The sequence below is a fragment of the Cricetulus griseus genome, chromosome 3, assembly GCF_003668045.3.
Source record: "Cricetulus griseus strain 17A/GY chromosome 3, alternate assembly CriGri-PICRH-1.0, whole genome shotgun sequence".
Taxonomy (NCBI): domain Eukaryota; kingdom Metazoa; phylum Chordata; class Mammalia; order Rodentia; family Cricetidae; genus Cricetulus; species Cricetulus griseus.
The window spans coordinates 222,245,390-222,266,941 of record NC_048596.1 but is presented as its reverse complement, the minus strand read 5'-3'; the positions used below and the strand labels follow the sequence as shown (position 1 = coordinate 222,266,941).

Below are 21,552 nucleotides of genomic sequence, written 5' to 3'. Positions count from 1 at the left end.
ATCTCTGAGTTCTAGGCCAGCCTGGTCTACATAGCAAGTTCCAAGCCAGCAAGGTCTGTATAATGAGTCCCTGCTGAAGAAGAAAAAGAGGGAGGGTGAGCTGGGTGGTGGTGGTGCATGCCTTTTGTCCCAGCACTCGGGAGGCAGAGGCAGGCTAATCTCTGTGAGTTCGAGACCAGCCTGATCTATAAGAGCTAGTTCCAGGACAGCTTCCAAAGCCACAGAGAAACCCTGTCTTGAAAACCCAAAAGAAAGAAAGAAAAAGAGGGAGTGTGGAGGGGAAGGAGGAGGATGAGAGGAAGAGCAAACCAAAGCAGAGGCAGCCACCACCACCCCAGCTACAGCAACTCCAACAGGATGGGCTGGAATGCTGAGACAGGAGGATTGCTACAAGTTCCAGGTCATAAGATTTCATAGTGAGTTCCAAGCCATCCTTAACTATGAAATGAAACGTTGAAAAAATAGTGTATATAATTAAATAGTCCTGGTCAGGATATGTGGTTTGGTTTATCACTCTTGGCTTTGGTTCTGCAAGGTGATCAAAGTCCTTATCTATCACTTATAGAACCAAATTGGGTCAGAGCAGAAGATAACTTCTGACCAGGGTGTGGCACTATGGTCATCTTGGATAACTGCCCAAGAATGACACACAGAAAGATAAACATCATGGAAATCATTTAGGGGTGTGTGTGTGTGTGTGTGTGTGTGTGTGTGTGTGTGTGTGTGTGGGTGTGTGTGGGTGTGGTTGTGTGGGGGTGAATATGTGTGTGTGTGTGTGTGTGTGTGTGTGCGCGCGCGCGCGTGCGTGCGCGCACGTGCGTGTGGGAGGGCATTGTATGTTCTAGTACTTTTTTACCTGGAACTGCCTTTCCTGCCCTCCCACTCCATGCCTTGGTAAGCCTGTGTGTGACCTCTTCCTGTACCCTCACAGCTGCCCTGAATGTCATTTTACCTCACCTCACCATGGCTTAAAATAGAATCAAAATCAAAAGCTTTAACAACTCACTTTAACTATCTATGAGGGTGGGAGGAGAAGAAAGCAGAGGTGAGGGGAGGGAAAGGGAAGAAAGGGGAAGAAGAGGGGAGGGATTTGTAACCCAGGCTAGCCTTGAACCCCCTCTGCAGTAGTAGTAGTCAATGACAATTTTGAATTTCTGATTCTCCTGCCTCTAACATCCCAAATGCTGGGATTACTACAAATTCCATGATTGTAGGATCCCAGTACAGGCTTATGTGATTCTTAGGATGCTGGGGATCAAATCCAGAGCTTCATAAATACTAGGCAAGCATTCTACCGACTGAGCTACATCCATCAATCCAAGAGTGCCTAGATATGTGAATACAAGGGCAATGGAAGGTGGGAGGAGGACACACCCCAACTCCACAGGGAGAGAACCTTCTGTCTGAGGGGCACTTCCCAACCTCCCCATCTTTGTGTGTATCTGTTAAAATATTACTTTGTAATAAACTTGAATTTTGAGAGGGCATGGCAAATGAATAAAACCCAAAGAGGAGAACCTGCAAATCCCAATTTACAGCAGGTTAGTGAGACAGAAACTCTGGTTAAATAAATAAATAAATAAATAAATAAATAAATAAATAAATTAAACAACCTGGGTCTTCCACATGGTATTGGAAGACAAGAGCAAATCTGTAGGTAGCGTGGTATTCTTACCTGTAGGATCTACCACCACATACAATACTGGCCTGCCCGTGGGGTTCCAACAGGATACACTCTCAGCTGCAGCCACTAAGAACACTACCTGTGCACATTCACTACATTCCCTTTTAAAAGGGCCCTGCCCACCTCCCATCTTTCTCTCTTTCTGCTTCTCTGCCTGTTTCCCCTTCTCTCTCCCCCCCTCTCTTCTCTTCCTCTTCTCTTCTCTAATCTTCTCCTGCTTCTTTCCCCAGAAGTCAGTCTCCCCTCTCCCTTCCCCACCTTTTCCATTCATCTCCCCCCCACACCCGATAAAAAACCCTTCCACTCAGTTTGAGAGCCTGTTCCCTATGGAGGGATACTATTTCAGCTCAGATACACAGAGGAGGGCCTAGGCCCTTCCCCCAAATGATGTGACAGACTTTGATGATTCCCCTATGGAAGGCCTCACTATCCTTGGGGAGCAGGCAGGCTTGGTTTGGGGATTGGTAGGGAGCATGGGAGGATGGGAGGGAGAGGCAATGGGTGGGGGGTTGATATGGAAAATAATTGTTTCTAAATTTAAAATAAAAAAAAACAGCCTGGTCTACAGAGTGAGTTCCAGGACAACCTCTAAAGCAATACAGAGAAACCCTGTCTCAAAAAACAACAACAACAACAAAAAAAAAATACTCCACTCAAGCTCTGTCTCATGGTGGCATGGTGTCTTTCTCTGGTGCTAAATTTTTAAATCACAGCATTGGTTCCCTGACGGGTGTCAGAAGTCAATAGAATAAAAGGACACTCAGCTGATATCCTCCAAAAATATAGCTGATTGGTGGTGGAGAGACTTAACTAGAGGTCATAGAAGTCTTCTGTGTTGATTGTAGAGAGTATCAGAAAAATGACAGGTGTCCCCTGATACAACTTCTCAGACCTTCTCCGACTGACTCTCCGGTTAATTTGGGACTAGGTCTTGTAAAGGACAGCAGGTGATCTGGTCTGTGCAGTAGACCGGGCAGGGCTGGGCTGTCTCTTCCTCGTGTTGATAAGGATCCCTACCCTCCCTTCCAACCGATGAACAGGTGTCCATGCAATCACAACCACCTGTTTCTTATCACCACTGCATCCTTTCATCAGCAAACAAACTTCTTTCCTGGTTGTGACATCGCTTTGACTTTGAGCACAAAACCTGATCTCATGCTCTCTTCTGAGCCACCCAGGAACCTGCCCCAGTTTCTATCTACTTACCTTTCCCTGGAGGTCCGGTTGTCAAGGCAACGTTTTGCTGGGAGCTCACCCTTCTGATCAAATGCCATCTGTGTCTTGCGATGCCACCTTACTGATTGATGCCTTCTCGGGTACCAGGAATGCAAACCAGGGCAGTTCTCTGTTGTTTTCTAGCTTTTCATTCTCCAGTCTCTGTAGAGGGATCCTCCAGTATGGTATAGCACCATCACAGTTAAAACTGCTTCCTGAGTGTCATCCAGAATAACCCATCAATCTCACCTGCTTGGGTCATCTGACGCAGCTGTGTGTTAACAGATCCGGGCAAACAAGAACTCAAGCACATTTTACAAGCTTGCTATCTTTCCTTCCTTCCTTCCTTCCTTCCTTCCTTCCTTCCTTCCTTCCTTCCTTCCTTTCCTCCCTCCCTCCCTTCCTTCCTTCTTTCCTTCCTCCCTTCCTTTTCTTCATTTATGTTCTGTTTTGGTTTTTAATTAAAGCCTCCAAAAGAGGATAGGGGATCAGCGGGAGGGTGTGCTAATTGTAAGTTTTAAACAAACGCTTGGGTAGGAGTGGGCAAAGAAGCTGACAGAAAGATGAAGGCCTTCATCTGAAGATGCCTGCGACCCTTCTGAAGGGCTCAGAAACCCCTTGTGATTCTGATCTTTCTCTATAGGCACAGGAAAGCCCGACTCTGCCCATTTGGTCATATTAATATTTTGCTGTAGTTAACGCCAGGTATCTGACACTTCGTTTTTCTCCCAATTCACTAGCACCAGATCGCAGAGGTAGAGTGCTGGGCTCAGGAAGAGATGCCGAGGGGGCGGGGCGTTGGGGCGTGGTTTTCAGGGGCTGCCCTGGTGGGCGTGGTCTGGGAAATTCCCCGGCTAGGGCGGGAGCCCGCGCTGCGGTCAGCTGAGCGGCGCCCGGCGGGTCGCGAGGACGCGCGTCACCGTCCAGCTGCCCGGTCGCCGCCCCCTGGCCGGTCCCTGGCGGGCGTCGGCCTTCAGGGCTCTGGTCCTGGGACAAGATGCCAACGAAGTAGTGACCCGGGAGGAGCAGATCTAAGCCGACGGTGAGCCGGGCTGGGGGTGGCGGGCGCCGGCCGAGCGCGGCGACTTCCCCCCCCGGCGGGCTCCACTCCATCCTGGCCGCAATTCTTGCTGTTGCCATCTCCCGGAGCCTGCCGCGGGGAGGGTGACGAGGCTGGGGCGGCCCTCTTGTAGGACGGCTTCTCTGGGAAGGCTTCCAAGGCCCAGGCGGATCCTGACCTGGTGTGAAAGGGCAGCCGGGATGTGAGTGGGGACATGGGGGTGGCGGCCGCCCCAAAGGACTCCCCTCTTCCCCAGCATGGTAAAACACAGGCTTGGCTGGCCGCAGGTAACTTCCAGTTCAGGTCACTGAGGTGGTTTGAAGGTGACGTCCCAGGTTGATAGCGATTAAGTAAGCAGTCGGTTCATTATAAGGAGGAAGTGGTTAAAAGTACTGTCGCAAGGAATGAAGGCACTCCGAATGATGTGGCCCCGGAACAGTAAAGACCCCTTGCCAAAGTGACAGACTTACAGAAGGATATGCAAACTGTTATGTCTGTCTGGGAAAGGGTGCTATATCCATGCATGTATATACACCTATGTATATTTGTATTGTGTGGGGAGGGAGGGAGGAAGGAGAGAGACAGAGACAGAGAATAATATATGAGAATGAGAATGAATTTAATGAAACTGAGAACTTTAAAGGAATGGTTTTTACCACAGGCAATGTGTAAATTGGAGGCAGTAAACAAGCCTCAGAGAAAATGAAACCCAGCCCCCGACCTCCACTATCAGACTCCTATATGTAAGAATGTAAGCCAGAGCTGTTTAAGATTGAAATGGAAAACCTTAGGGAGAGCCTCAAGAAAATAACCCAAGGTAGTATTGGGCCACTGGAGCTTTCACAACTATCTCCAAAGCTGCCCTTTTACCCAAAGCAGGCTGGAGGAGCCCCATAGCCTCGGGGATGATAATGGGTTAGAGCTGGACCAAGCAGAGGCCACTGCCAGAGACTGCCTTGGATTTGATTGGGCAAATGAAGTTTCTTTGTGGACTGTGTGCATGTTTGATCTGTTTACACTGAGCTGGTTTGAGCAGTACTTTTTTGTGTGCAACCACAAAAAGTAACTACAGTTTTTACAACTGGCCTGTAAATTGCATATTATGGGTGTGTGTCTGTGTATGAGGGGAGGGGGGAGGGAGAGAGAAGAGTCTATATTTTGTGAGACTGAAATGAAATGGAAAGGAATTGGTTATTATCCTCCTCCTGAACTCCCTCATTTAAGTAGCACATAGTTTTTCTGACCATGAAATATCCCTACTGATCTCCAAATCTGCTTTCCTGACTTCTTTATTATAGAGACTTAGCATATTAATGAGCTCTCTGGGTTTTCTGGAAAAAATCAAAATTCCAAAGGAAAGAAATTAAACTCTTTAAATTTATTATATTTATTAATTCTCTGTATGTGCATGTTTGTGTGTGCTTATGTGTTCATGGATGTATGCAACTGCTTGCCGTGGTGTTTCTTTGGACACCAGAGAACAGTCTATGAGAGATCTATGAATCCCATTCAGGTTGTCAGGCTTGGCAGGATGTGCCTTTACCCACTGAATCATCTTTCTAACCCTTAAAATCTTTTGGTTTGGTTTCATTTTGAGACAAGGTCGCACTATGTCTACTTGACTGGCCTGAAACTCACTTTGTAGACCAAGCTGGTCTTTAACTCACAGAGGTCTGTTTTGCTTTTGCTTTACAAGTGCTAAGATCAAAGGCATGCACCAACACCCCTCCCCACATCTTTTTTTTTAAAGTTAAGTTTCTTAAGGCTTTCCTTGATTCTGCTTTGGCATGTGTATGATAACTAGTTACTAGAATATATGTTATATAATAATATCCAGATCTTTTGCAGTGATAGAGAAAAACGGTTCTGATTTTAACAATAATTTTAAGAAGTTGACTTCAGGAATCTGAATGTGAACTCTCTAGACCTGCAGGAAATTCATAACAATACTAACACATGGGCTCTGTGCTTACACATCAGAAAGCTTTTTACAGGTGCTGAACTTAAATAGCCCTCATTAGGCTGAGTTTTTATCTTGTTTCAGCGAACACTTACTCAGAAGCTGCTGTGTGCCATTCTCTATTAAGAAAAAGATGGGGAGAAAGTAGATGGTGTAAGACTGGCAGAAATTGCTGAAAGGGCTAACTAAGGAGCTGGAAATACAAGTGGTTCTTAGGTGCTAAGAAGAACCACTTCTCCACAAAATGTCATATTTGAGCTGGACATTGAAACTGCCCCATGAACGTGTGCCAGAGCAAATGGGAGCCAGGCATTTCCTAGGGAGGACATCGCAGAGGCAAGGACACAGAGGCCAAGAATGCATGAAATCATGAGCCCCTTAATGTGGTAATTGCGGTTTGGTGACAGGAGGTGACATTGATGTATATGGATAAGTAAGCCTGAAAATAAATAAAAATAAATAACTCAACTTCAATTGTACCGGGATTGAAATGAAAAGAGAAAAATGCTATTAAAATTCATTCAGCAAAAACCTGGTAATTTTTTTTTCTTGTATGCACCACAGTACTGGGGACACAGCAGGAGACAAAATAGGTGAAAGTTAAACATTGCCATTCACGGACAAAATTAAAGCCCAAGCTTAAGTCTTTAGGGATGGAGAGATGAGAGTTTTGAAAGCATTTTGGAGGTAGAAGTGACTGGATTTGATGACCCCATTAGATCTGGGAGAAGGGGGGATGGAAAGAAGAAAGCCTTATTGCCATGTTCCTGCCTTCGAAAGTAAGTTAAGTCTGTTTCTGTCTTCTGTGTATTAATCTTACTAATAGCTTCCCTAGAAACAACATCAAGGCTTCTTGTACTCTAGAAAGTAAGATAGGGCTGTGTGTGTGTGTGTGTGTGTGTGTCCCACCTTCCTTTTCCACGGAGATTTAATCATGTGATCATGGAGTCTATCAATCTCCCTTTAATTAATTTATATATTTATTCTGTTAATATGGGTGTGAGTGCACAGATGCTATGGCATATGTGAGGAAGACTAAGGACAGCTTGTAAGAGTCACTTTTTCCTTCCAACATGTGGATTCTGGGGATCATACTGGGGTGATCAGACTGGACAACATGTGCCTTGACTTGCTGAACCAACATTTGTTTTAAGGTCAAATTATTTGGAGGAGAAGAGCTTATATTCTAAAACAGTAGAAGTCAATCTGTTGACATAGAAGACACAGTGGACCTTAACTGGCCTCTAGCTTAAGGGAAATCTAGCGACATGCAGACCACTCTCTTCACCCCGTGTCACTTCACTGGCTGCTGTATGGGGAGCTGGGGCTCCCCATCCTTAGCCATGTTTAGTTTCAATTTTGACTTCATTTTTTAAGAAATCATGGCTGGGCCTGGTGCACACCTGTAGTCCTATACACTTGGGAGGCTAGAGCAGCTATTGGTGCTCTTCAGGAAACTGGTTTTCATTGTTTAAACATAACTGACCGGGTTAAAGAGGTGGCTCAGCAGTAAGAACACTTTCTGCTCTCCCAGGGGACCTGAGTCCTGTTCCCAGTACCCACTGCAGGCAGCCCTAGCTCCAGGGAATCCAAAGCCTCTGGATCCAATGCACATACCCACATATGAACACATACCTACACATAAAAAAAGACTTCATTTACCCATGGAGGTACTGAACCTGTTAATACTTCATCCAAAAATCTGAAGACTCCTCTACACCAGGGAGAAGGACTGGGCTTGTTTTGTATCCTGTGTCCATTGGCCGGAAGTTGGCATAAGGCAGGTAACAATGGGCACATTGCCTTCTGGCTGTCAGGGCCATCCTGTAATGGAAGAGACAGTGCCTGCTGGGGGGCATGAGGGAGTGGTCATGGCTCATGTGTTCTAAGCCAGCTGTGTGCAGCCACGCACCATGGAAACCACACAGACATTCTTGTATTGAATAAGAAGTCAGAGTGGATTATGTCTAAGGCCAACTCAGGAATCAGCTTTATGCCCATGTCTCAGGGTCAGGTCATTACTATAATTACTTGACCTCAGAATAAAGAGTAGAGTGTACATGGTTAGGGACTCAGGGAGCACATCTAGGGAATAGAGCTGGGGATTTACCTCTGACTTTCTACCTTGCTAATTCCCAGTCTTTCTTGTGAAGTCTTGACAAATCCTAGGCTTCTTATTATGTCCTCCCATTGTTAAATATCTTTTTCTTTACTTTGAAGCTGGGCTTGCTAGGTAGCCCAGGCTGGCGTAGAACTTCTAGCAACCCTTTTGCCTCAGCTTCCCTGGTGATGGGATTATAGACTTGCACCATCATGCATGCCTAAAATTTTTTGGATTATTTGTCTTGTGCTAATTATTTTTCTTTTTCTTTTGTCTCACACTGTAAACTTTGATGGTCTGGAACTCACCCTGTATCCCAGGTTATCCTCAAACTCAAGGCATTCCTCCTGCCTCAGCTTCCCAAGTGCTGGGTTCCAAGTATGCACCACCTTCCCCTTCTTACTAAATATCTTTGCCTAGAAATGGCACTGATTAACCCAGATCAGTTGGGTTTCTATGGGGAATCCTGCTGTTAGAGGCAACCTTCCAGTAAATACTTCTCTCCAGTTTTGTCATCTCTGAAAATACATAAAAAGATATGTATCTCTGTGCTTGCTCGGTTGAATGTAGTTCAAGAGGAAGTTAAAGACTTAGACATTCAGGCACCAGTGAGTTGGTTTAGCAAGTAAAGTTTCTCGCTGCCAAGCTTAATGGTCTAATTTCCATCCTTGGGACCCAGATGGCGAAGTGGGAAGACGGAAATGAGATGTCATCTGACCTCCACGTAGACAGCTTGGTGCCTGTGCTTACTGGTGCTACTGTGCTTACTGGTGCTATTGTGTGCTTGCTCTCTCTCTCTCTCTCTCTCTCTCTCTCTCTCTCTCTCTCTGTGTGTGTGTGTGTGTGTGTGTGTGTGTGTGTGTTATGTATGTAAGTCTCATACACTAATACATAGATGTATAGGATAAAATGTTTAAGATTTTGAGATTTAAGTATTCTCTCACTACATTCTACCATAGATGCTTCACATGTCCACTGTACAGTGGTAATCCAGCAATATTTTGAGTACCTTTAAAGTACCCAACAATCCTAAAGTGTCCTTTGACTCTTCCACCCTTCCTTCAGAATGCTTTTAATAAAATAGTGGTAGTATTTGGATGCTCACATTTGCGGTTTATGCTAGCTTCTTATTCACCATAGCATTTGAATTATGGAATTAATTTTCCTAACACCATTTGACAACAATGTGACTAGGTGAGTATGTGTTTGTGAGAATGGTCAGTATAATGGTGGGGTTAGCAGGGGAGAGTGGTGTAGTGATATAGTATTTATGATTTATTAAAGCTTGCTTGAGGATTCAGAAAGCAAAGTTACACACCTTTAATCTCAGCAGCCACAAGCTAGGAGGTGCTGGTACACACCTTTAATCCTAGGACTCAGGATTAAGAGACAGATCTCCGTGAGTCCAAGGCTACTCAGATCTACACAAGATTGATCCAGTTCTAAAGAGAAACAGCTCACGCCTTTGATCTCAGCACCTGGGATCACACACCTTTAGTCCCAGAATTAGGGAAGTATATAAGACAGGATCAGGCAGTCAGTATTGAGCAGTCATTCTCCAGCAGCGTTGAGGAACACCCCAGCCCTTTTAGAGGTAAGAGCTCTCTGGTAGCTTGGCTGCTTTGCTTCCCTGATCTTCAGGTTGAACACCGATATCTGGATATCTGTCTCTGGGTCATTTGTTTTTTGTGTTAAGATGGGACTAAACACATTTTCTAGATGTCTGTTTATTACTTTTTAAAAAATCTATTGAGATGGGCATAGTGGCTCATCTTTGTAATCTCAGCACTCAGCATGTGGAGGCATGAGGATCACCATGAATTCAAGGGCAATCTGCTCTACATAATGAGTCCCAGGCAAACCTGGGCTATAAAATAAGACTGTCTCAAAAGGCAAAGATAAAAACAAAATCAAAAGAGTATGTTGGAATAGGTATAGCTCACAGAGTGCTTGCTAGCATCCATGAGACCCTGGGTTCTATTCCTGGCAGTCACTTCCCAACACACAAGTCTGCCAAGTGTTTCTATGGCTTTTGCAAATTAAATACCTCAGGAAAATTTACTGATGCTCAAAAAATTCCATTTTAATGACATGTTATCACCAACATCAATATTTCAGAAATGAAAATATTAATTGATTTTTTTCTCTTCTATGTGTATGTATATGCATGTTCACCATGTCTGAGGTTGGTACTATATCTGAAGTTGGCAGCAGGCATCTTCCTTGATTCTTCTCTAGTTTATTTATTGAGGCAAGATCCCTTCACTGAATCTGGAACTCACAAATTCCAACTAGTCTAGCTGTCCAGTTTGCTCCCAGGATCCCATCTCTGCCTCCCAAATGCTGGCATTACAGAAGGCCACCATGCCTTTCTGGCTTGGGGATCCAAACCTGGAGCTTGCACAGTGAGCATTTGATCCCCAGACTATCTCCTCAGATCTTTTGGTTGGTTTTACAGGGACAGGTTTTCACCAAATATCCCACAATGGTTTGAAATGTGTGATCCTCCTGCCTCAGCATCCTAAAGCAGTGAATCGATGTGCACTGTCATACTCAGTTGCAAAAATGAGTTGTGTGGAAAATCAAAAACCTGGGCTCTACCCAGGAAGGGTACGGGGAAGGCATCTTAAACCAATTCAGTTAGGTAAAAGCCGTTTCTATGCAAGAGGCTTGTAAGTGAGCAATGCTTTGTCCGTGTTTTCCCTCTGTGAAATTGCCGTCCTTCTTGTTTACTTCCTGGGATGCGTTTCTTCCGAGCAGATGCTTTAAGTAACACAGTCAGCCTGCCCTCCCCATCAGTGTTAGCACTATGATTTACCTACAAGTCCTTCAGACTAGAAGCAGTGCACCAGACTCTTGATTTTAGAGAACCCACAGAGCCCCCAAGATCCTGCCTCCTATGGGCAGCCCTCTTTCTGTGCATCTGGTCTTATTTTCATTTGTGGGTATTAAGCATGCATCCTACATGGCAGAGAGGGTGGTTCTCCTGCCTGTCAGAAGAGCAACTGATGTCATGTACAATGAAATACAACTCATGGAGCCACACAGGCACCTTAATCATGAGGAGCTAGATGGCAGTCTAAGAGCAATGCCTTTGCCTCCAGTTAGAAATAAGATTGGGCACTGAGGCTGTAGCTCGGTGGTAGAGGACTTGCCTAACATGCCTGAGCCTCTAGATTCGATTCCTATCCAGAGGTGCAGGAATCGAGTGCTCACCAACATGTGCCTACATGTGCCTTCTGCATCCCAGGGCTTTCTGTGGCACCAGTGGCTGCTGCCTTACCATAACCATAGATGTAGGTCAAGCATTATCATTTGATGCCGTTGGTTGCGTAGATGGATTTAAATTTATCTTATAATTCTTAGAGGTAAAATTTTAAGTTTTTTTAAAATTTATGTGTATGTGTGTCTGTGTGAGTATATAGCATGTGTATATGTGTGTTTATGGAGGCCAGAAGAGGACATCAGATCCCCTAGAGCTGGAGTTGCAGGCAATTGTAAGCCATCCGACATGGGTGCTGGGAGCCAAAGAGGGTCGAGTGCTTTTAAATACTCTCCAGGCCCAAGAAATGATATTTTTTTTTCCGGTCATCTCTCTGGACTTCAGTCATTTGCCCTTGTAGAATAAGGCAGTGTATGTGTGTTTCCTCTACTTTGTATCATTTTATGATGGGAATATCTCATGTTCATGAAGCATGAAGATGGAACCTTTTTGCCTGGAATGTGTGTGTAGCCAGTCATTAGAAAGATGTCTGTTTACCTGAGTGGTAGGTAATAGAGAGGTGGAATTGTCAGTTACTCTTATTTATGTGTGCTCATTGACACAGCTATGAAATAAAGCCGTAGACATAGAAGTGTTTTCAGGATATGCAGTAGGTATCAAGCAGCTTTAGTGTTTGGTGTGTATGCACTGATAAATATCATATCAAAGCCTCAATTTAAAAGAAACTTCGTGTACATTCCTTGTATTTAAAAGATGGTATCTTCACCTCAGCCTTGCCACATGCCACTTCTGACCTTAGGTGAGCTATTACACCTGCTTCCTCACCTGAAAGATCATGAGTAGGGATGTCACCAGGCATTGGTGGCACACTCCTTTAATCCCAGCACTTGGGAGGCAGAGGCAGGTGGATCTCTGTGAGTTCAAGGCCAGCTTGGTCTACAGAGTGAATTCCAGGACAGCCAGGACTGTTACACAGAGAATCTCTGTCTCAAAAAACCAAACAAAAAGAAAGAGTAGGACATGTCTGGTAGAGTTTCAGCACATACTAAGTCTAAGAATTGCCAAAAATAAACATTATCTTTCATTCCTTTTTATCAAAGATAAAATATGTAAATTTTAATAGCTTTTAATAAATATAAAATATGCAGGGTTTAATTAGGTTTCAATAAATATAAAATATAGAGATTTTAATAGCTTTCAATAAGTATATAAATGAAGATTTTAATAGCTTTATTGAAACCTAATTCCGGAGCTATACAATTCACTCAAAATAAGGAGATTTGAACTTAAAAGATTTCAAGGGTTGTATGTAGTGATCCTTCACCAAGGCTACAGATATTATTCTCTCTCTCTCTCTGCTTTGTTTTTCAATACAGGGTTTCTCTGTATTGCTTTGGAGCCTGTCCTGGAACTCATTCTGTAGACCAGGTTGGCCTCGAACTCACAGGGATCCACCTGCCTCTGCCTCACAAGTGCTGGGATTTAAGGCATTTGCCACCAACGCCCAGCTACAGATATTATTCTAATCATTATCACTTTCTACACTTGAATCTCATTTCCATTTCCACCCCTTTCTACACATGGTCCCATGAAGGTGGGCCATGCAGCTGGATGTTTAAAGGGAAAGCCTTCATGATGCAACTGGAGGGAAAGCCAGCAACCTTGGAAATACTACTGCTATTTGTGGGCCTTTCCAAGGCCTGTGGCAGACTGGCGACAGCTATATTTTTAGCTTGTGGCTTTTCTATAGGACCTGTTACCATGTCCCATCAACCTCCGAGCTGCCTGACTGAGAAGGGTGACAGCCTCTGTGAGACCCCAGGAAATGAACCCCCTAATAAGGTTCACCCCAGCCTGGACACATTCACTCCTGAGGAGATGCTGCAGCAAATGAAGGAACTCCTGGTTGAGAACCACCAGCTGAAAGGTGAGCAGGGCTGTCATCTGGATTTGCCACTCAGGAAACAGTCCCTTCTGCAGAAGGATTGTAAGTGAGGTCCTGTCTCTGCCGGATCCCTAGGGGGAGAAACTGCACAGCAAGACTTTGAGTAGTGCTGCAAGGCTTTCTGTTTATATACTTTTACACATCAGACAAAAAGTACTCTGTTTAGGGGCTGAGAGTGTAAATCAGTAATAAAGAGCTTGCCCAGCATGTGTAAAGCTCTAGGATGGATCCTCACCACTATACAAAACCAAACCAAAGTATTCCATCTCTGAAAATAGTCTAATGACATTTAGCCCATTTAAAAGACAAATGGTTACAGTTAGGTGTAAATTTTGTCAGGAGAAAGCATTCTGAGCTAGGCATGATGGTGCAGGGCTCCAAAACAGAAGAGGCAGCAGGGAGATGCTGTCATATGCTAGATAGCAAGTTCTTGGCCACCCTGGGCTACATACATAGTGAAACTTTGTTTATATTCTGCTATCTCAAGCCATGGCTAATTAAACATTATAATCAAAGAATGATAGGGCCTCCCCGAGTCTTCCAGACTTCTGGTCATTAACAGGAAGTTATATCCCAAATCAATTCTATTTGGAGGATTTTGTTGTTTTGAGACAGTGTCTTGTGTAGCCAAGTATGGCCTCCTGCTCACTATGTGCCTGAGACTGACCTTGAACTCCTCATCATCCTACCTTTTGACTCCCAGTGCTGGGAGTACAGTTAGGAGCCGCCATGCCTGGCCTTTCTTGTGACCTTTACGGACTAGTAATGCTGTTCTAGTTTGTGAGCAAACTCTGCTGACATCGATGTAGTCTTTTCCCTGCTGATGCAACCATCCCAGGCCACTGGGTCATGTTTAGACCCAGAGCCCCAAAGCATTGAAATAGCCAGAGGGGAGAGCTGGTTCATGAACTCACATCCATTCCCTGGTGGGTGACTCCTCTCTCTAAACCTCAAACAGAAGCCATGAAGCTAAACAATCAAGCCATGAAAGGGAGATATGAGGAGCTTTCAGCCTGGGCAGAGAAGCAGAAGGAAGAACGACAGTTGTTTGACACACAGAACAAAGAAGCTAAGAAGCTCCTGATGACCTTGAGTTATGAAAATGAGAAACTGAAGGTGGAGCTTGGAAAACTAAGAGAGAAGTCAGAAAGGCCATTTGAAGTGAGTATGTGATCCGTGGTTTTATTTTCTTGTGTGACATAACTTTTCCTGGGAAGATACAATATATACATCTACTTAATCCAGATAGAAACCCCATGACAGACAAAAGTACGGATACCACCAAAGTTCAACTTCGTGAGCCAATGAGTTTTATTAGGGTTACTTACAGGAGTATGGGTGAGCGACTACTCACAGGAGCAGAAATAAAAGCAGCTACATCACCAAGGCCCACCCTAGCATGGGTGACAGCTCACAAAAGCTAAGAAACCTGGAGAATACTGCACAGCCTGTGGGCAGCTCAACCAGTTGGAGAGTGTCCTTTCCAAGTGACTCTGGTCTAACCTCTTCTAGGCAGCTGGGCTGGTTTCTTCTTCTTCCAGATAGCTGGTGTGGTCTCAGAGTCTTGTCTTTAAATTTCTCTCCTCTCATTGTCTTTATAGCTCAGCTTCCTTCCATCAAAGAAGGACTCTCAGCTTTTATGCTTACTCTGTTTTGTTTTGTTTTTCCTTGGAGACAGGGTTTCTCTGTGTAGCTTTGGCTGTCCTGGAACTCACTCTGTAGCCCAAGCTGACCTTGAACTCACAGACATCTACCTGCCTCTGCCTCCTGAGTGCTGGGATTAAAGGCCACCACTGCCCAGCTTCTTCTGTCAGGGAGAGATCTGGTCAGTTTCAAGGACTTCCTGAAGCTATTTTAAATTGTTCATCTTCCTGTTTATATTCCTACATGAAGGAATGTCTCTGTCTGGAAGGAACTGTTTCACAACAGCAGGAGAATCTTACTGGTCTGGATTGTTTGATCAAAACTTTTGTGGTTCAGGCTGCACAGGTGTTTTGCAGGGTCTTGGAAGCAGTGTGGTTTTGCTGGAAACACTGACTGGCCTGTACATAATCTCTTTTGGGGAGGGATATTTATAAGGACAGAGCTGCAGAGATGGCTCAATCTGTGAAGTGCCTGCCTTGCAAACATGAGGACCTGATCTCCAACACCCATGTAAAATACAGAACTGGAGGTGCGCGTCTGAAATTCAGTACTGGGGCCAAGACAGTCACATCCCTGAAACTCACTGGCCGGCCAGCCAGATCAATGAGCTCCAGGTTCAGTGAGAGACCTTGTCTCAAAAAAAAGATGCAGAGTGATCTAGGTCTATCCCTGGCCTCCATATACACACCTACATGCATGTTCACCTTCACACTTTCATGCACATACCTGCAGGAACATACATACATACATACATACATACATACATACATACATACATACATACATTATATATGTGTGTGCATATATATATGTGTGTGTATGTATATATACATACATCTCATATATATATATATATATATATATATATATATCACAAACAAAGCAGACATTTATAAGATCTCATACAATATAGTCAAAAGATAATTATGAGCTAGGCATGGTGGCTAACTGTGTAATCCTAGCTATGTAGGGACTGAGCAGGTGGCTGGAGAGCTCAAAGCCAACCTGGACTACAAGGTGAGTTCCAGGCCAGGGTGAGTAGTATGAGACTTTCTGTCCCAAAATAACTAAACTGAAAACATTCAGTGTAACATATAAGTCTTTACTCCATCTGCCCGAGCCTCGCCGCCATGTGGGCGCCCAGAATAACACACAGAGTCCTATATTAGTTTACAATGCTGCTGGCCAATTGACTAGGATTTCTTATATGCCAGCTCAGTCTTAATTATCACAAATATATATATTTTATAAGACTTATCAAGGATGCCTTCTGCTGGCATCCTCTTCCCAGGATCACATGGTGGCTCTGTAGAGAAGAGAGAAGGGGAAAGAGGAAGAGAAAGAGAGCAGTTTCCTGCTTATATTCTGAGTCTGCCTGCTATGTCACTTCCTGCCTGGATCTCTACTACATTTCCCAGAATCCTCCTTGACTCCTAGTCCCACCTATCTTGCTTTCCTATTGGCCAACAGTAGTTTACTTATCAACCAATAAGACAAACATATACACAGAAGGATCTCCCCCATCAATTCAGATTATAAATCAATGTTTCATAGTAAACTTAAAAAACAAAAATTTTGGGGGCCGGAGAGATTGCTCAGTGGTTAGGAGCACTGACTGCTCTTTCAAAGGTCCTGAGTTCAATTCCCAGCAACCACATGGTGGCTTACAACCATCTGTAGTGGAATCTTGTAGCCTCTTCTGGCCTGCAGGCACACATGTAGACAGAGTGCTATATACATAGTAAATAAATCTTTTTAAAAAATTTGGGGCTGGGCGTTGGTGGCACACGCCTTTAATCCCAGCCCTTGGGAGGCAGAGGCAGGCAAATCTCTGTGAATTTGAGGCCAGCCTGGTCTACAGCATGAGCTCCAGGACAGCCTCCAAAGCTGCAGAGAAACCCTGTCTTAAAAAACAAAAAACAACAAAAAAATTAAGTTTACTATTCATTAAAATGGTAGGTGGGGTGCTGGAGAGATGGCTCAGAGGTTAGGAACACTGACTGCTCTTCCAGAAGTCCTGAGTTCAATTCCCAGCACCCATATGGTGGCCCACATCATCTGTGATGAGATCTGGTGCCTTCTTCTGACATACAGACAAAACACTGTATACATAATAAATAAATATTTTTAAAAAATGGTAGGTGGACCTCTGCCTACAGCCATCCACTGGTTAGTTCTTAGTTTATATCCTTGATATAAAATTAGACTTTACAAATGTATCTTGGAATGCTTACTTTTTGGCCTTGTTATCCTTTAAAGTAGTGGTGATTCCCTTTACAGTTTGCTTTTGAAAAATGACTTAGGAGTACCATGTTGTGATATGGGACACTGACTGCAGGGCTGCCATGGTTAAAGAGGGTATGGTCACATTTTGGTTAACCCAAAAGTCCTGTGAAACACATGCACCCCTGAGAATGCATGTCAGAGATACCTAACAAAGGACAAACCAGAGCACACTGATCTCAACTGGTCCTCCAAGGCCCCAGGTGACATCTGGGTGACACCTATCATCCATTCCTTCCAAACATCATACTTAAACCCTTCCAAGGATGGAGCACTGGGTTTTCTGTTTGTTTTTTAAGTTTACTATCTAAACATCCATTCTAGGACCACAGATTCAGGAAGATTGCCCCAAGTTGGAGTCCAGCCTGGGCTACATAATGAGTTCCAGTCTATCCTGGACTACTTAGCAAGGCTTTGTCTTAAATAAACAAACAATAATAAAAAACAAAAGAAAAATAGGTGTGGCAATGTGAGTTTGTAACCCAATACTGGATAGAGGGGTGGGGTGGGGGCAGCTCCCTGGCTAGTCAGTCTAGCTGCAATTGTGAGGGCCAGGTTCAGTGAGACAGTGTTTCAAGATAATAAGGTTAAAATAAAATTAAAAATAAGGTGGGGAAGTAATTGAGAAAGATATCCTGACATAGCCTCTGGCCTCCACACCCACCTGCTTGGGCAAGTGCACCTGCACACATGTGTACACATGCACACACCATACACATACACAGAAATAGGGCTGGGGTGTAGCTCAGTGTAGAGCACTTGCCTAGCATAGACATTATCCTGGGTCCAATCCCCAGTAATGATCAAATGACGATAAAAAACAGGTTTAAGAGTTAAACTATAATTAGAGAGGTACTTAAAGTTAGGAAAGGGGCATGAAGCATGATAGCTTGTACATCAAGTATAGAGGTTTCCTGAGGAGGGAACCAGGGAGGCCTGGAAGATCTATGGACTATGTGGTGTCACATTTTCCTTCTGACCCAAGAAGACTGAGGTTGGGATTTCAAAGGGTCCGCTGAGGACCACACCCGTCTTGATCAGTGAATGCAGATGAGTGAAAGCATCTGAACAGGCTTGTTCCCCCATTGCTGTCATATGTGGTCATTACAACACGGTGAACTCAACACACATGTGACATATATTTCATGTATGTGCAATACTAATTCATGGGTATTATTGATTCTATATAGGCTAAAGTTTAACATTTTCTTAATCTTTGAGTTTTTTTAAAGGATTTTATTTATTTATTATGTATATAACATTCTGCTTCCATGTATATCTGCACACCAGAAGAGGGCACCAGATCTCATAACAGATGGTTGTGAGCCACCATGTGGTTGCTGGGAATTGAACTCAGGACCTCTGGAAGAACAGTCGGTGCTCTTAACCTCTGAGCCATCTCTCCAGCCCCAGTCTTTGAGTTTTTGTCATCTTCTTTCTCCCAGCTTTATTTTCTTCAGTCTTACAACACCAGCATAGAGTAATATGCCCAGCAGCTAGCATATTGGGAGGACTAGAAACCTTTCCGTATTTTGCCATTACTTAGCCAGGTCACATTCTTGGTGCTCTGGCTTCTGACTGCACATGGGGAGTGAGGGTGGAGATAAGTAGGAGCTTGTGGTGAGGGGAAAAAGTAGAAGGTTGAGTTTTGACAACTCTTGGTCCTTGTTTTCTGAGATTTTTGACCTACAGTGTCTGAGTCTACCAGTGTCAGAGTCTGGTTAGTTATTTTCATTATTTTAACCCATGATTCTAGCATGCTGTGGAAGCCTTTCTTTCTTGTTAAGTTATTACAAATTTCTTTTTTTGTATGTGTGGCTATGTGGATTGAACCTAGGGTCTCACACATTTGAGGCAAGCTACCCCTAGCCCCCAAATCCCTATTTTATATGGTGTATCAAAATAAGTTGTTAAATAAGAAGGAAAAATCTTCTACTTATAGCACAGCAGATGAAGATGTTAGAAAAGTGCATGGGTCTGGAGATGGAGCTCAACTAAGGAAGAGCTAAAGACCCAAGTTTAATCTCCAGAACACACGTGAAAAAGCCAGGCATGGTGATATGTATATATAATCCCAGAGCTGGGGATGCAAAGACAGCAGATTCCTGGGGCTCACCTGCTAGCCAGCCTAGCCTACTTGTGAAGTCCTAGGTCAATAAGAGAACCTTCTCCAAAATAAAACAAAAACAAAAAAGGTGGACAAGATGGTTGGCACCTGAGAAGTATTACCCACGGTTGTTTTTCTCTACGCACACATATGCATGCCATGAGCATACCCACACAAATGTGAACCCCCAACACACAAAAATAAAATGGGACATCGTGGTGCATGTCTATAATACCAGCCACTTGGAAGGTAGAGGTAGGAGGCTCCAAAGTTCAAGGCTATCCTCTGCTCTGAGTTCAAGGCCAACCTGGGCTACATGATATTCCTCTGCTCTGAGTTCAAGGCCAACCTGGGCTACATGATATTCCTCTGCTCTGAATTCAAGGCCAACCTGGGCTACATGATATCCTGAGAGAGAGAGAGAGAGAGAGAGAGAGAGAGAGAGAGAGAGAGAGAGAGAGAGAGAGAGAATGAATATATATGAGCATTGTCCATCAGGTTTGCTGGCAGATTAGACCCTTTGGTTTGATTTGTGTATTTGCCTCATTCTTGGTCTTCCCAGGGCTCCATATGTGGCTCCAGGCCTCCCATGGAAGACTTAGAACAGGAAGTGGAGCAGCTGAAGATCCAGGTGATGCGCCTTAAAGCTGAAAAGGCTGACCTGCTGGGCATCGTCTCAGAACTGCAGCTCAAGCTCAACTCCAGTGGCTCCTCAGAGGACTCCTTTGTTGAGATCAGGATGGCTGTAAGAATTGTGGTCATTTTTATATGAAGCAAATGTCCAACCCCCTCTAGACATGTGAAAAATATATTTCAGTGTATTGTCAACACAGCCTATCCAAATAATGAGGAAACTCCAGTATAACAGAGATAAATTTGCTCCCATTTTTAAGTGTAAGATGATGCCTAACAAAGGTCTGTTTATATTGGGATCCATTACTAGCTGAAATTTAGAAAAAAAATCACTCAGCTATTTGGACAAAAGATAAAGTCCCCACCCCAAATCTGACCTCCCAAGTTGGACAGTTTTCTGACTGATCTGAAAACAAACAAAATGTCCCAAATGAAAATCATAAGCATGAATTTTATCTTTTTTCCCAAGCCCAGTCTCAGAATTATGTTGAATAGTCCACCTAGATGAGCAAAATTGTGATCAAATGTTTGAGTGATTTTTAAGCAGCTTAAATTATTTTTTATACAAGTGACAGAACACTGTGGAGGTCAGAGAACAACCTTCAGGAACTGGTTCTCTCCTACAATGTAGGTCCAAGGAATTGAACTCAGGTCATCAGCCTTGTGGCAAGTGTCTTAACCTACTGGGCCATCTTACCAACCCTTAAGCTCCCTTTAATAGTGTTTAATAGCCTCTCTGCAAAGTCTAGTGTGGAACCATGATCATTAAAAATAAGAGGGGCTGAAAAGATGATTAAGCAGGAAAAGGTGTTGACCACATAAGGCCGACAGCCTGAGTTTGGTCTCTGGAACCCATGTAAAGTCAGAAGGAGAGCGCTGACCCAGAGTTGTCACCTGACTTGTGTACCTTCTCCACGGCACAAGCACACCCCACACACATACACACACAAATAATAATAATATATAATAATAATATAAATAATAAGTAAAATTTTAATGATAAAATGTACTGGTTGTGTAGCTCAATTGGTAAGAGTGCTTGCTTGCAAATCAGACATGTGAAGCAAGCAAGCGTTCTGGGGACACATGACTTGCTATCAATACAGCTAAGCCACATGAAGAGTAACAGTGGAATAGAGATAAATTGGTCATTCAGTTTTGCCAAGCCGCTTGGTATTATACATTTGCTGCACCACTGCCTGTTAAGGAACCAAAGCCGAAAGACTCAGACTGGCAGGATTTATGAGCTGATTATATTTCAATAAGCTAATGGAGTAAATCTTCACAAATGCACAAAGGTGGTTTGGGATGCTTTGGCTACACACTTTCTAAGCCATGGATCAAGTTTTCCAGCTCATGAAAGCAAAGTCACTTATCTGGGAGGCAGCAGATGATGCTGGGAGAGGCCTCATTTGGAAATGTGTTTATTTTTTTAAGTGTATAACACTGGACAAGGGTTGTCCTGGATGCACATGAGGGGTGCAGTAAAGAAACCATCGAAATGGCCACTCCACTATTAGGGGGCAAATTTTTATTGTGAATAAGAGAGAGAAAATATTCAGAGACATCTAGAAGAGAGAAAAGAGACACACTGGACATGACCAGGGCTATCTGCAAGAGAAGCTGGGGTAGGGGGCAGCGTGGAAAAATCATTGGGGTTCTAAGGAGGACAAGTAGCTGGGGGGAAGGGAATCGCA

At 43.9% G+C, this 21,552-nt stretch overlaps 1 protein-coding gene across 5 annotated transcripts in view; it reads left to right on the top strand.

Moving 5' to 3' along the window:
- Window positions 1–3,779: 3,779 nt before the first annotated feature.
- The window catches only part of Optn (optineurin), a 43,027-nt gene continuing 25,254 nt past the window's right edge, over window positions 3,780–21,552 (top strand). For 2 of the 5 annotated variants that reach the window (XM_035442830.1, XM_027405188.2), the window contains exons 1-4: window positions 3,780–3,941; window positions 12,994–13,170; window positions 14,147–14,349; window positions 19,785–19,967. In XM_035442830.1, the coding sequence (XP_035298721.1) occupies window positions 13,005–13,170; window positions 14,147–14,349; window positions 19,785–19,967 (552 nt within the window). In that variant the 5' untranslated portion in view covers window positions 3,780–3,941; window positions 12,994–13,004. The remainder of the gene's footprint in view (window positions 3,942–12,993; window positions 13,171–14,146; window positions 14,350–19,784; window positions 19,968–21,552) is intronic. The other 3 variants (XM_035442829.1, XM_027405186.2, XM_027405187.2) reach the window with 3 other exon arrangements.